This window comes from Schistocerca cancellata, chromosome 7 (genome assembly GCF_023864275.1).
Source record: "Schistocerca cancellata isolate TAMUIC-IGC-003103 chromosome 7, iqSchCanc2.1, whole genome shotgun sequence".
In the NCBI taxonomy this organism is placed as follows: domain Eukaryota; kingdom Metazoa; phylum Arthropoda; class Insecta; order Orthoptera; family Acrididae; genus Schistocerca; species Schistocerca cancellata.
In genome coordinates this window covers 423,876,718-423,890,740 of record NC_064632.1, presented here as the reverse complement: position 1 = coordinate 423,890,740, position 14,023 = coordinate 423,876,718, and the positions used below count along the sequence as shown (strand labels likewise).

At 37.0% G+C, this 14,023-nt stretch overlaps 2 protein-coding genes across 3 annotated transcripts in view; one reads left to right on the top strand and one right to left on the bottom strand.

Annotated features, from left to right (window-relative positions):
* The window catches only part of LOC126092327 (serine/threonine-protein kinase grp), a 146,058-nt gene that overhangs the window by 80,951 nt on the left and 51,084 nt on the right, over positions 1–14,023 (bottom strand). Inside the window, exons 1-3 of one of the 2 annotated variants that reach the window (XM_049907863.1) lie at positions 3,257–3,421; positions 2,723–2,850; positions 1,466–1,689 (exon numbers count right to left, since the gene is read on the bottom strand). In XM_049907863.1, coding sequence (XP_049763820.1) covers positions 1,466–1,689; positions 2,723–2,787 — 289 coding nt within the window. In that variant the 5' untranslated portion in view covers positions 2,788–2,850; positions 3,257–3,421. Of the gene's footprint in view, positions 1–1,465; positions 1,690–2,722; positions 2,851–3,256; positions 3,422–14,023 lie in introns of those variants that run through there. The other variant, XM_049907864.1, reaches the window with a different exon arrangement.
* LOC126092330 (TLC domain-containing protein 5-like) lies at positions 3,626–5,489 on the top strand. The gene is made up of 3 exons (XM_049907866.1): positions 3,626–3,782; positions 3,902–4,110; positions 4,188–5,489. The coding sequence occupies exons 2-3, from the start codon at positions 3,924–3,926 to the stop codon at positions 4,661–4,663; spliced, it is 663 nt and encodes a 220-aa protein (XP_049763823.1). The 5' UTR covers positions 3,626–3,782; positions 3,902–3,923; the 3' UTR covers positions 4,664–5,489.

The following is a 14,023-nucleotide window of genomic DNA, read 5'->3' as shown; positions in this document are numbered from 1 at the left end:
TCGATATGTGCCCCTTTAGTGATTCGGCAGACATCAAGCCGATAATCAAGTTCCTCCCACACTCGGTGCAGCATGTCCCCATCAATGAGTTCTAAAGCATCGTTGATGCGAGCTCGCAGTTCTGGCACGTTTCTTGATAGAGGAGGTATAAACACTGAATCTTTCACATAACCCCACAGAAAGAAATCGCATGGGGTTAAGTCGGGAGAGCGTGGAGGCCATGACATGAATTGCTGATCATGATCTCCACCACGACCGATCCATTGGTTTTCCAATCTCCTGTTTAAGAAATGCCGAAAATCATTATGGAAGTACAGTGGAGCACCATCCTGTTGAAAGATGAAGTCGGCGCTGTCGGTCTCCAGTTGTGGCATGAGCCAATTTTCCGCGGGCTACGTGTGAAACTTGCCCGCGCGCGCTCACTGCAGGCCGACCCGTTAATTTCCCCGTACAGAGGCATCCAGAAGCTTTAAACTGCGCATACCATCGCCGAATGGAGTTAGCAGTTGGTGGATCTTTGTTGAACTTCGTCCTGAAGTGTCGTTGCACTGTTATGACTGACTGATGTGAGTGCATTTCAAGCACGACATACGCTTTCTCGGCTCCTGTCGCCACTTTGTCTCACTGTGCTCTCGCGTGCTCTGACGGCAGAAACCTGAAGTGCAGCTTCAGCCGAACAAAACTTTATGAGTTTTTCTACGTATCTGTAGTGTGTCGTGACCATATGTCAATGAATGGAGCTACAGTGAATTTATGAAATCGCTTCAATCATTTGTAATAGCCCTGTATTTTATACCTTTCGTAAGGCATATCTTTATTTAAAGAGCTTTATAAAGCTCTCAATAAAATTAATAATCCAACAGAGCAAAAAAATTAACAAACCGTATTCCATATGGCATGTAAAACTGGGGCAGAGCATTATACCCTGATCAAAATAACGCAAGGTACCTATTTACAGGACACCTAACATAACGACCCCCACAACACTCACTAGCACTTATTATCTTAACAACTGCCTCACTGATATACAACTTCATGTCAGAATAAATTGCTAATTAAACTTTTAGGCCATAATGTAATGGTCAACATTCAAGGTGGTCTGTTATATTTCTGTATGACATTTCTTTTATGAAACAGTGTTGGAAATCAGCAGCCAAAGTGTTCAGAGAAGTGATAACACTATTACGGTCCTGCAATCTGATTTCTGTTCAACATGTTCAGAACAAACACATAGCTTTATCAATTAACATTCCCATCATTTTATACTGCGTACAAGTGCCACTCACTTTGTTACTCTAACATACGTATAGGCAGAGGCATAATTACAGATTTCACAGTACACACTTAATTGCACAATTTCTAATCCCCCAAACAAAAAAAAAAAAAAAAAAAAAAAAAAAAAAAAAAAAAAAAAAAAAAAAAATATGCAAAGCAAATGAATACAGTTTAAGATGTTCTTACTTACCAATCCTGTCAAAGAGCTCCCCTCCAGCAGCATACTCAAGGAACAGGTATTCCAGATTTCCCTCACGACGCTGTCCAAAAAATCTAATGATGTGTGGATCAGACATCATTCGATGTATGCAAATTTCTTTTTTTATGTTTGATCTTGCATCTGGGTGCTTATCAACATCCACTACTTTCATAGCAACTGCCTCGCCTGTGCTTTGGTTCACCAGAAGCTTCACCCTTGGCAAGGATAAATGGATTGGGAAATTAAGGGCTATTTCAATGAAGTATAACCATGATCAATTATTTAACTTTTAAGACAGTACACTGCCTGCTGACACACACACACACACACACACACACACACACACACACACACACACACACACAAAAGGTTATCAGAAACCAATCATAATTTGTATTAAATCTGTGTTCTACTTTATGGCCAGTTATCAGAAAACAGCGACAATGTTTCCATCAACATTAACAATTTACAAAGCAAATTACTTTTAAAATGTAAACGTTCACAGCAGGAATTGCCACAATTAATACAATATCCTGGGCTATTATGCCATGGTATAAGGGAGATGTCGGGTTTTGAAGTGAAATCCCTTAGACCATGGCATAATAGCCCAGAATATTTTACTAACTGTGAAAGCAAATTACATTAACACATTTACTGAATAATGGATGAAAACTAATTACTGATGTGGTTTCTGTCACATGAATTGAGATGCATAGAAATGATGGCCCTTGGTAAAGCAGTACTGTGTTATCAAAATAATCCAAACGTTTACAATACCATTAGGTAGCCTTCTACAACAAGAACTCTTTGTTTATTAAAATGTTTTCTGGAGTTTGGCGTGATTTACACAAAGACCTAAGGATAAAATACGGAACATACATATGAAACTTTTGTTTCACATTGAACTACACTGTTTTAAGTCTGACCTCTTAATTATGATTTTCATAGAATCTTTAAGTTCAATATCTGGTGAAGAGCTTAATACTAAGAAAATCTTATTTAGCAAGATTAATTTAAATTTTCGTTTCCTTAATTTCCATCAATCGAACATAACTAATCATAATTCTGTAGTATGTGGAGCATGGAATAAAAAAACTAATTAGTGAAGTAATTTATAAACATTTAGACAATTTACAACACAGATTTACAATTATTAGTTCACTAAAACCTGTTAGCCCACTAATGGCAAGGGTTTTCAGAAGGGTGTCATTACTTCAAGCACTAAGATACTAATATTTCATTACTTACTCGCCATAGGCACCTTCTCCTAATGTTTGGGCGATACTCCATCCATCCACAAATTCTGATACCATCGTGCAAAATTATGTCAGGTACAACAGTTACCATTATTTATACTGACCGCTAAGGACGAATACCTGCAGTCAGAAGATTACTATATACCACTACAATAATCGTGTATTTTCAGTAACTATTAAAATGCATGTAAAATAGGCAATTATTTTCCAATTCACATTAAATATTAAGCAACGCAGCTAATAATATAGCTTGTAAAGGTATTCTTCGACAGAGACAAAATACGTTAATTTCGGAAATTGAAAGAAATTGCAGGACTTCCCTGAATAATAACAAAGAAATCAATTTGGCTATCGTGACAACATTACGGTCAAACCAAGTTAAACTACGTACAACTGTCAAATCCAACACGTGGTTGTCAAGACAATGACTGCCGCGATTTCTAGGACATTGCAGTAGATCTAGCAAATACCTACGGGCATTATTCATTTTCAGTTTCTCTAACAATACTAGTGTTATAGATCTTACCGAAGGACATTGTACACAACAGCGACTTCTCCTCTACAGCAAACTTCGACGTCTGGAAGCTATTACAGCGGTAACTCCACTTTCAAACCGCATAGCTTCTCCACCTCTCATGGCCGCTACATGGAGTTCACCGTTTTCGCGCCGAGGACAGTAAAATGGCGATTTTTATGATATTAGAGTCAAAGACAAGCAGAAGAAAGATGCAATTTTAAATTTAATCCCCATATTTTTCTCTACCATAATTCGAATGTATGTCTTCCCACACGCACATGAAATAACGCAGACCAATCTATTTCTATTTATTACTGCATACTATTGATCACTGACATCTCTGATATCACGTGCACCAAGACACGGCATTTAAGATTTGTTGCGATTCGATGTTGCAGTAGAAATCTTTGGTTATCGCGAAAAATGGTTGTCGCTAAAACGAGAAATGGAATTACTAGAATTACAAATTGTTCAGCAAAACTGTATCAGTCGTGAAAAAATCAATGCATTTACTGAAATAATTCTTAAGAATAAGGCAAGTACCAATGAATTTTATACCAGTAATCTGACAAAGTTTGGCAAGTAAGTGCAGTTCCAAGTTTGTTTTGAAATTGCATAAGCGCGTAATATTAACGAGTGTTGTCTTTATTCCAGTTACATTTTGGAGTAAATAAACATGTTGTCTTCCTGGACAGTCTTAGCTACGGCAACAGTGTGGACAGCTCTATATCACGGAATAAGATATCAGTTTAAATTGGACCCTGAATGGTCATGTAGGTTACTAACAGCGTTCCATGCTACGCTTGTGACAGTGCTTGCCGTTCTGGCATGCTTCCTTGGACCGTGGCCCTTCACGGACCCTGGTGAGGACTGATGTTGTAGATTCGTTAGGCATTTAAATATGAAGAACGTCATGATACGCAGGCATCTTTATTTTCAGGTGGTCCCAACACAACTTTACAATGCGTTGTGCTTGTTACAAGTCTTGGCTATTTTATATTTGACTTCATATGGTGCCTTTATCATCAGACAGAAGGTGCTACCATGCTTATTCATCATGCAGTAAGCATCATTGCAATTAGCCGAGTACTAATGAAAGGTGTGTCTGGCACTGAAGCTGTGGCGGGGGTTGGTGGATTGGAAATTACTAATCCTTTGCTTCAGGCAAGATGGTTTCTTCGTTCTTCTGGTTACAAAGGTACTGTTGTGTTTTACTTAACAGAAATTACCTTCATGCTGACGTTTTTTGCTATGAGAATAATTCTTGGAAGTTATCTCTTCTTTGCTGTTGTCTCACATCCACAGCCAGATTTCGAAAGTAAAGTGTATTGCACAGCATTTTATGTGCTGTCATGGGTATTTATGATATACATTTTACAATACTTCAGAATGAAGTATGTAATAAAGTCAAAATAAGAAATATGGGGGGTTATTATGTGATGATGTGACAGTTAACTGTTTTTATTTATTTGCCATTTATAGTAACGATTCTTACAGTTGTCTTTCAGTCTGAACACAAGCAAAAAGTGAGGTGATTAACATTCAACTTTCAATACAGTGAATGCAAAGCAGGGAAATTATCGAAATAGGCTTGTGCTCTCTTAACATGCTGTGTTATGCCATTTATAAACAGTTTCCTTTAATTGTCTCACTTTCTTAACGGATAAATAGTGTGACAAAACTTCCTTTCCCTTGTGATTGCATCTTAGCATATAGTAGTGTGCCTTTTAGTAGCACACGGTTTGTTCTTTAAATATTTCGTAGTAGAGTTTTTACTATTTGCTTCAAGGGCTCAGGTTTTCATGTTTCTACTGAGTATGTGGTGAGGGAAAAGGGAAGGAGGGAGTTTATGGTTGACGATCTTATAAAAACAAGATTTGTGTAAACATAGAGAAATGCTTCAATGAAATCCGATTTAAATGCACACTACCAAACCTATGGGTACTATTTATAAATTCACAACTGGTTGGTTTAAAGTAAAGCAGTCCTCGGGACTGGCTTTAGTAAACATGTACTTAATTTTAACATATGGCTGTGTTGTAATTTTTCTGTTGCATAATTTTCTTCTGTGTAAAACTGTGTTCCTGGTGTGGTATTTATCAACATCACTGCACAAAATTATTTAACATGTGTGTATATATAATTTTTTTTTTTTTTTACAACATGTGTATTATACATGGAAATTATTTATTACAATTTTGATATGTTATGTATATATTTTTAAAACATTTTTATGTCTGTACAACGTTCTACTTATTAAACCTTTTTTTTAAAAAAAATATGAGATAGTATGCTGCATTCTTATTTCCAAACCAACTTTATAGCCTACTTAAAATAGTCACACACGCATAATAAAATCTTACTTTGCTGTTTTATTAGTCACAGTGGTCATCCATTGCATAGTGGAAAATGATGAAACTGAGAATGGAAAAAATATCAGTGTGATTGTAAACTAACTGCACACTACTTTCACATATTTAAAAAAAAAAAAAAATCTTGTACTTCAGACTCCAGTACAAGTATTGTAGTATAGAAGTATAGGCTAAACAGATCCTGCTCTGCTGATTATATAGGAATAAAATTTTTGAAGGGCCATCAGATAACCCTCTTTGTTAAGCTAACAAAGATAGTGGACCATAAGACATCTTAGCAGACTACGGAACCTTTCAGGTTATAACTTTTTTTGCAACCATGGCTGTTACATAGGACTTGATCACATAATTATCAGGAGAAGCGACAAGTGTTTCACACAATTATAACCATCGTGCCATATTAAGTAGAAATGCATCTATAAATCATTGGACAAAACAAAGGTTGTAAGAAAGTATTTTGCGACCAAAGTACAGGGCTAACTTTATCCCCATTAGTTGGGCTACTGCTTTTGGGCACTCAGCAGTCTCTTGCAACAGACTGATTAGAAATGACAAGATATGGTCTCATTGCAGTGCACACAAATATTTTCCCTGTCAGATTAAAGACACCATACAGAACTTTAAAATATGATCCACATTTGCCTCACTCTCATCTGATACTGCTGGAATGTTTCCTTCAAATTTTTTGTACTGACCCTTTTACAACATAGAACTGATGGCTCTAATTACAGAAAGTAGAACATTGGATGAATGGTTGACAATTTTCTTCATTGCTGAACAGTAATACTTATGACCCATTACTTGTTTTGCACCCCAAGCTGCTGTTTCTCATTGCCACACAACATTCATTCAGAAAACTGAAGTTATTGCACATGCGGGGATTACGAAATATTTTGCTACAATGACTGACTCATATGCCTGTATCATTGTTCCCCTGTAGTGTCACCTGCCCTGGTACCCAACTTTCCTAGAAGCTGTGAATCTTAGATAATTTTCTGTGCCGCATACATTTGCACAATAACTGTAGAACATTCACAAATGCACCTTGATTCCTACAGTTCCCTTAAGAGAAATGTAGACAGCACCAGAAACACAATTACTGAATGTATAATCCTGTTCGAACTTAACTTATCCTAATCACATGATAAAGTATTCAGAACTGCCAAAGTTACTTCTTTGCTTACAATTTTTGATCCATGAACATCCTCTCACGAGGCAGTCAAATGTCATACAGTACAATGGTGTTGACAGCATACTATACAAGTGTTGTATTGTGAATATCTAGCTGCCTTCTAATGAAAACAGGCATCTTTTCATTTGCACAGTGTCCATAAACCTAACAGCAATAGTCTAGCTGGGGGGGGGGGGGGGGGGGAAGCTTCACAAAAATGCAGTAAGCATGACTAAATTGTATTCTATAGTCAGATTCATGAATGGTGGCAGTTTGTACAGGGTACACATTGTTGCCAGTTCCAACAGACAGTTACCATAGACACATATACGTGCTTTGCACTTGAAGAAAGTATGTGTCCTACAAATTATGACTTGCTTGCTTATTCAGAATTTGTCACTTACCACCACCATCAGCAATGATTCTCTTAACAAATTGAATAAAAATTCATTAAACAACTTGCTAAGATTACATTTAATGGTTGCATTGAGCACGAAATTCACAGCAGAGTGGTGCACAGAACACTACTGAACGCTCATTGGCCATTAGAGAATGCGTGGCGTAGGTGCTCAGGACAAGCCTAAACTGTACCATCATGGTTTGTGACTCCAAATATAGGTCCTCTAAATGAACTTTTCAGGATGGCCTCGAGAGTTAGTTAAAGCCAGAAATTGGTAATACTGAGGTTTTTGGAACAAATCTAAATTTAACAAAAAATGCAGGTTCCATGGGATGGCAATGATGTATTTGTATCCGTAGACAAAAATCTTAATCGACTGAGGTACAAATTGAGACTGCATGCTTATGGTTCATAAGTGGGGTGAATCCTAGTCGGAAACTTCTCTCTGTTTAATGACTTTGCTGCAGTAGTAAAAGATAACTGCAGAGGAAACCTCCGTCCCCTGATGCATATGTATCCCAGTCATCCTGTAATAACTTGAAATGATTTTAATCACTCCTGCACAACTTATGAATGATGGAACTGTATTAAATCTGAGCAACAAACGGGTGAAACATCAACAAGGACATCAGGAATGGAGACCATGACATAGCAACAGTGAGCAAAAACTTCCAAAGGGCTGTAAAAGTAAGATGGAAATTTTACGTGTTCTCATACAGGAGTTAACAATCACTTGATTCAGGCAGTAAACACACAGAGAAAATGGTTCAAGGTCAAATGAGGGATCAACCAATTTCTAGGAGGAAAAAAAAAAAAAAAAAAACCTGCACCGAGCAGAATAATTAGAGATTGGCATACATGTAATATTAGGCAGTTTTTTAAGAAACAGCATCTGCAGCACAATACAAATGGAATGAAGCATACACTGGCAGATAAAAACATGTTTGGAAAGAAATGTGTGAAACATTAAGTAATCACAGAACTTGTTTTAAAACCCCATGAAATGTTCAGGCTATCGGTTGCACAGAAATCAGCGTCCAGACAATTGTAAACTAGACAGAAACCCGGATAAAAAAATTCAAAATCAAATTTTAGGTATGCCTTGAAACATTTCTTCATAAAGGAAAATTGAGAAACCTTGAAATCATTCAGTAGCCATTCTGGAGCTGAGTGACATAGTAGTGTGTACCAACAGTGGTGAATAGTATCTTAAATTGCTAAATCTGAATAAACCCCTAGGGTAAAGGACCCCCTTTAATGTTCTCTATAGAATTTGCAAGGGAATTAGCCCTATTTTTGTACACGATTCACTACAGATCCCACGAGGAGAGGATGATAAGGAGCAGAAAAGGGCATTGGCAAAAAAATCTTACAAGGGAGATATACCCACTTGGAGATGGAGATAAAGGTGGTCCCAGTGATGCTGGTATCAGCATCAGGCGGGTGGCCTGCCAGCTGGGGTAGGCAAAGCAGCCATGTGTAACTTGCTCCATGACAATTGCCACTACACGTGTCACTTACGACACGTGCAGGCTTTATTATCTATGCACTTGCCTCTGCAAATGGTTTTGTTGCTAGTTTATCATATAGGCCACCAGTGCTAGGATTTCTATCATCCATCCTACAGTACTCACACCTGTGGGCTATGGAGAATCACCATAGTATGGAGGCAGCGAACCTTCAGTATTGGTTCAGCCTTATCATGCTTACAGGGATTATAGGCACCTGCCACATGAGACAAGTCGTCATTTCACAACGCCTCACAAGCAAGACTTATCTGTACTTTCTGTGGGTGACATTGCTTCCCCCGGTGGAAGATTTGCCTTTGCTGGTATGAAGGGTAGTGTAGTTATTAGGAGATGGTGCTCCAGGTCACTGCCCTCTTTGAGGGTGGAGCCAAAACTAGCATAGGTAGAACATTCCCATTTTTCTAGTGTGTTTGTTTTCACCTTCAAGTGAGCGTACCTGTCATGGACCGCCATTTCTGGCAAATTTTTTGGTCTATACTAAAGAAGACACTGCATGTCTTTTGAAAACATCAAGAATAATCTATTGGAGCAGAAAGTATCAAGTTCTCCAGCCCTATGCTTATCTATACTATGAAGACTGTGTGGGTAAAAGTAGGCACGTAACAGCTCACATGAAGGTGTGAAGACATTCTTTCTTCCCACACGCCATCTGTGAATGCAACTTGAAGAAAATAGTACCGTATGCCACACACTTACAGTGAGTAACACAGCAAAAGTGTAGTTATATCTTATCAGCTGTGGTAGTTAAAGCTAGATGTGAAGAATGAAAACTTACACATTTTATAGAGACAAATGGTGAAGATCAATGCTTCTCCCATGTTTTTCTTGTCTGAGGAGTCAATAGTGGTTGGCATTGGTAGTTGTCAGGTTACACTGAGTGGGAAAAAACTGTGAAGTCATTCACAAACAATGAGAAATGGACCATGATCTTCATTATAGTTATTATGCTGTCTATTGCTCTGAGAAACGGAATAATTTTAAAAATTCTGGCAACCAGCAATGAAAATCCCAGCTGTGAACATTCAATAGCATTAAGTCACTAGAAATTGAAGATTGTGAACCTACAGTGAAAACAGCTGCCGAGTCTCTTAGTTTTGAGATCATCCTTTCATGTCAGGGTTTTCCCAGACTAGCTTGTCAAATGAATGGTGTGATAACCTATTGGAGGTGCAAAAATCTTTCCTGGCTTTAGTGGAGGGATCATAACAACCTTTTGCTACAGACAAGATTTTATTAAAAATATCAAGGAGGGAGTCTGGTCATGGCTGTGTTTCATTACACAAATTCTAATTGTTTCATTAAACAAGTTCTAATACCCCATGGAGAACAACTGAAAAATTCCTTCTTGCCAGAACTGAAGCCTTAACTAGTCCCTCTCCAAGTTATCTTTGTGATGGCAAAATTGGTGAGTTGTGTAATGTGTACAGTCTTGTTTTTTGTTTTGTAAGCCTTCGTGCATATAAAGCTACACAACGAAACCATGCCAGTCTAATCTGGACATTTTCTCCTCTCATATTTTTGAACTTTTTTTTTTTAATTTTTAAAATGCTGGCTTCACTTTGCTTATACTCATTTCTTTTCTGGGAGGAGGAGGGATGGGCTCTTAACCAAATTGTCTTTTGTGTGCCTTTGCCTTTGGTTCAATGGCAGTAGTCTTTCATATTTATCATATGGGCCTGTTGTAGGCCTGTTGATAAATATCCATACATCGATATTTTTTCCAAAAAATATTGATATGTATCGGTGATATTTTCCCTGATATGTTGATATCAAAATGGCAATATCAAGTGCTGATATTTTTACTTCGTATTGTATTTTTTTTTTACAGTTTTTGGTAAATATTAGAAGGTGTACTTTTGAAACTTAATTTTATTTTCACTGTGTGAAGGGAGTCTTACTACTTTTCAGTTTTCATTACATCCAATATCTCTCTCTCTCTCTCTCTCTCTCTCTCTCTCTCTCTCTCTGTCTGTGAGGCAAGTATATGTGGCACAAAAGAAGTCCGATTGCACTCAGTGGCAGTGTGAATGGAATAAGATGATTTCCAATGTGAAGAAATAGCACACCACTTGCATTAAGAAACAAAAATCTAAATGACAATTCACAAAAATTGATTAGGATTGGTAATTACAGTGGGGGGAGACGTGTGACTGGAAAAGCTGACATTATTGGAGCTACTAAGTGAAACTACATTGTTTAGCTTCACCTTCACAATGGCGTTGGGGGGGGGGGGGGGAGTGAAGTCGAAGTGCTCTACTCAAATCTGACAGCGAAACCGAATTGTCATATCAGATACCTTTTATTGCACCACTTACATGCAATTATCACTGTTAGCAAAGTGGTTGCCGCCAAGTGTGAATGTGCATTGTTCTCCTTTCAATTTTTACTATGAAGGGGATGGGCAGGCTGGTAGCTTGTTGATGTACAGAATATCTAATCGATACTTCAATATGAAGCTCTAAAACCAGCGGTATATTTATACAATGTACAGTCAATACTTTTACAGGCACATATGTCAATATTTGTTTTACTGATATATCGATATTTCTTCTCGATATATCAAGAGCCAAGAATGACATTTTTAAAAATATCAACACTCTTAACCTGTAGGTATTACTTTGGAACTACAAATACTATTTTTTGTAACCTTGTGTCAGTGTTGCATTATGTACCTTTCTGACCCTTCCTCATCCTCATACTACCGCTCCTCCTCCCCGCCCCCCCCTTCCTCCTCCTACAGACAAACAATGTAGTTAACACTAGGGGAGAGTGAAGGCACTTTGCTGTAAATACATTTCTTACTTCATCATAAAGGTATTCATTTTGCAGACACTCAACTCCTGATTTATTTTTCCTCTCAACGGACAGAGGGTAGTCTCTACTCTTCACTGGGTAGGTGTCAAAGCAATTTATGCAAACTGCAGATGAGCAGCATGGAATCTGTGATTCATGCTTCTAATACACATTTGCACTCGTTTCTTAGGCTCTACATACATTAGTATAAATAAATTAGCAATGTAGTGTGAGATAACTAAATTTCACTTCAATACATTCAGGCTATAGGGTCTATTAGTAAGTTTTTAAAATAAAAAATAAAAAAAAAACCAACACTTTTTTTCACCTCTTCATTTACTCTTTCCTTCATATCTTGTAAATCTGAAACTATTTCTTCTTACTCCATTTTTATCTTGAGATTTCATCTAAACTTGTCTTCACTATGACCGAGATAAAGTACTTCTAAGAAGCCCTGTCCAGACAGCCAAGACATTTCAAAAATTCCTATAGTATTATTATTATTATTATTATTATTTCTTTTTTCAAACCTTGACATGTGTTCAGTGAGGTACAAGTCAATTATTTAAGTACTGAGAAGGTGCCTTAGAACTTCAGTATGTAATAGATGATCTCAAGAGAGAGAACCTCATTCGGAGAATTTTAAAATTTTGATTTTCAGTATACAAAGTTCAGAGAGTAATATGGTGACTATGTATCTGCATCCAGCATTACATTTTTTTCTTTACTTATTCAATCCTTACAGTTGAAATAAGCTGTTTAATAATGATCTGTGGCCTCTGTGGACATCATTACTAGTTGTTGATTTATCATTTATAAATTTCAGCAGAAAGAGACTGTAACAACCTGTATGAATGAGAGGGTAGTGGCACTGTAAATGTTCATCATGAGGAACTGATGTCTATTGTCTATTTTTGTCATCGGAAACAAAACACAGCATAAATGCATGCCTGTGATTGATTAATAAACCACAATTTAATTCACAACTTATCAAATTATTTGTGAGATCATTCATTGTTACTTCCTGCAAATTGTTGATACACATTTGACTTTCGCTGTACAACATCTTGAACCACAAGGAAAATTCAGAGCTGTCGGATGCAGATTAACAATGAAAATGGACTTGCATACATGCATCAAATGAGAAAGACAGACTGTTTAGCTGATGACATCATGATAACTGAATACGTAACAATATAGTTGCATTGACTGTGTCTTGTTTTGTGTTGTTATTAATGAGATGTCCAAAATCACATACAGTAAGATGACGTTTTTCTCTTTATCAGATGATTACCATAATGTGTTTCTGTTGCATAAGTGGGCCAGTTTTATTGTTGAATATTTGCTATTCTTGTATCACTGGTAATATTACAAGACAGTGTAGTAAGTTATGTTGTCCTCTACTTGAGGATTGGTTTGACCACCCAAGTCAAGTTCCTTCTTTCAAGCTTTGAAGTGACTTACCCAGCCAGCTATAGCGATGACCTATGGTTTAATATGGACTCCTACAAATTGCACAACTTGGCATTCTTTCATTTCCACATGTGGGGAGGGGAAAAAAATTGGTTTGGCAGTATTATACTTACCTACACAGTAAATAAGTAAGTGAAAACAGGGATGCAATCTGTACAAGTAGTAAGCAACCTTCTGAAGAAATTTGGTTAATTTTCAAAACTGATCATGAAATAAGAAAATGCCTTTCCACAATTTCCTTACTGGGTGCTAAATTTTTTAGCAGATTAGCGTAATCTGCAGATGGAAACAGTTACTCACAGTAATTGCAATACTGTGAATGAGATACTTTGGTAAGTCACAAGAAATTATGTAACAGGCTACAGTATACCAATCCTTAAAAATAAACACTGATACAAAGCGTGAAGTTATTATGTCAGCATTAGATAACAAAATGTTTTTAAAAACATCCAAGTTCTAAAATGTGATATTAATGGTGATAGAGATGAAAGAATAATAATAATAATAATAATAATAATAATAATAATAACAACAGGCTACTACTTTGCAACACAGTGCCAACTTGTTGCACTGCATCTTATTGCAGTAGTTCAAGTGTATATACACCTCTCAGCTTGGCACCACAAGTGGTGGCTTGGGTCTTAAACTGGTCCTGCTTTGCAGGCCAATTAGGAACTGTATTCCCTGAGTCTCAGAAAAATCAGAGCCTAACCTGTGTTAGTTAGGTGTTACATTGATCAATAGCACGGGAAAGCGTTATGAAGTGGAACTTGTCAAATGCACAAGAAATGCGCACAGGAAACAAGTTTTTTTTTGTTTTGTTTACATTATGGTGTTATACCTAAATATTTCTATTATTTATCCCAGTCCTTAAATGGCACAGAATGCATATATTATATCTCCAGATTTATTTACTCATATTCAAGAATTCATCATGGTATAGAAGGAGTTGTCAAGGAGGTATGATTTCAATTTGTTTTTGAAACTATTACTGCTGTCTGTCAGACATTTTATTTCATCTGGTAATTTATCAAAAAG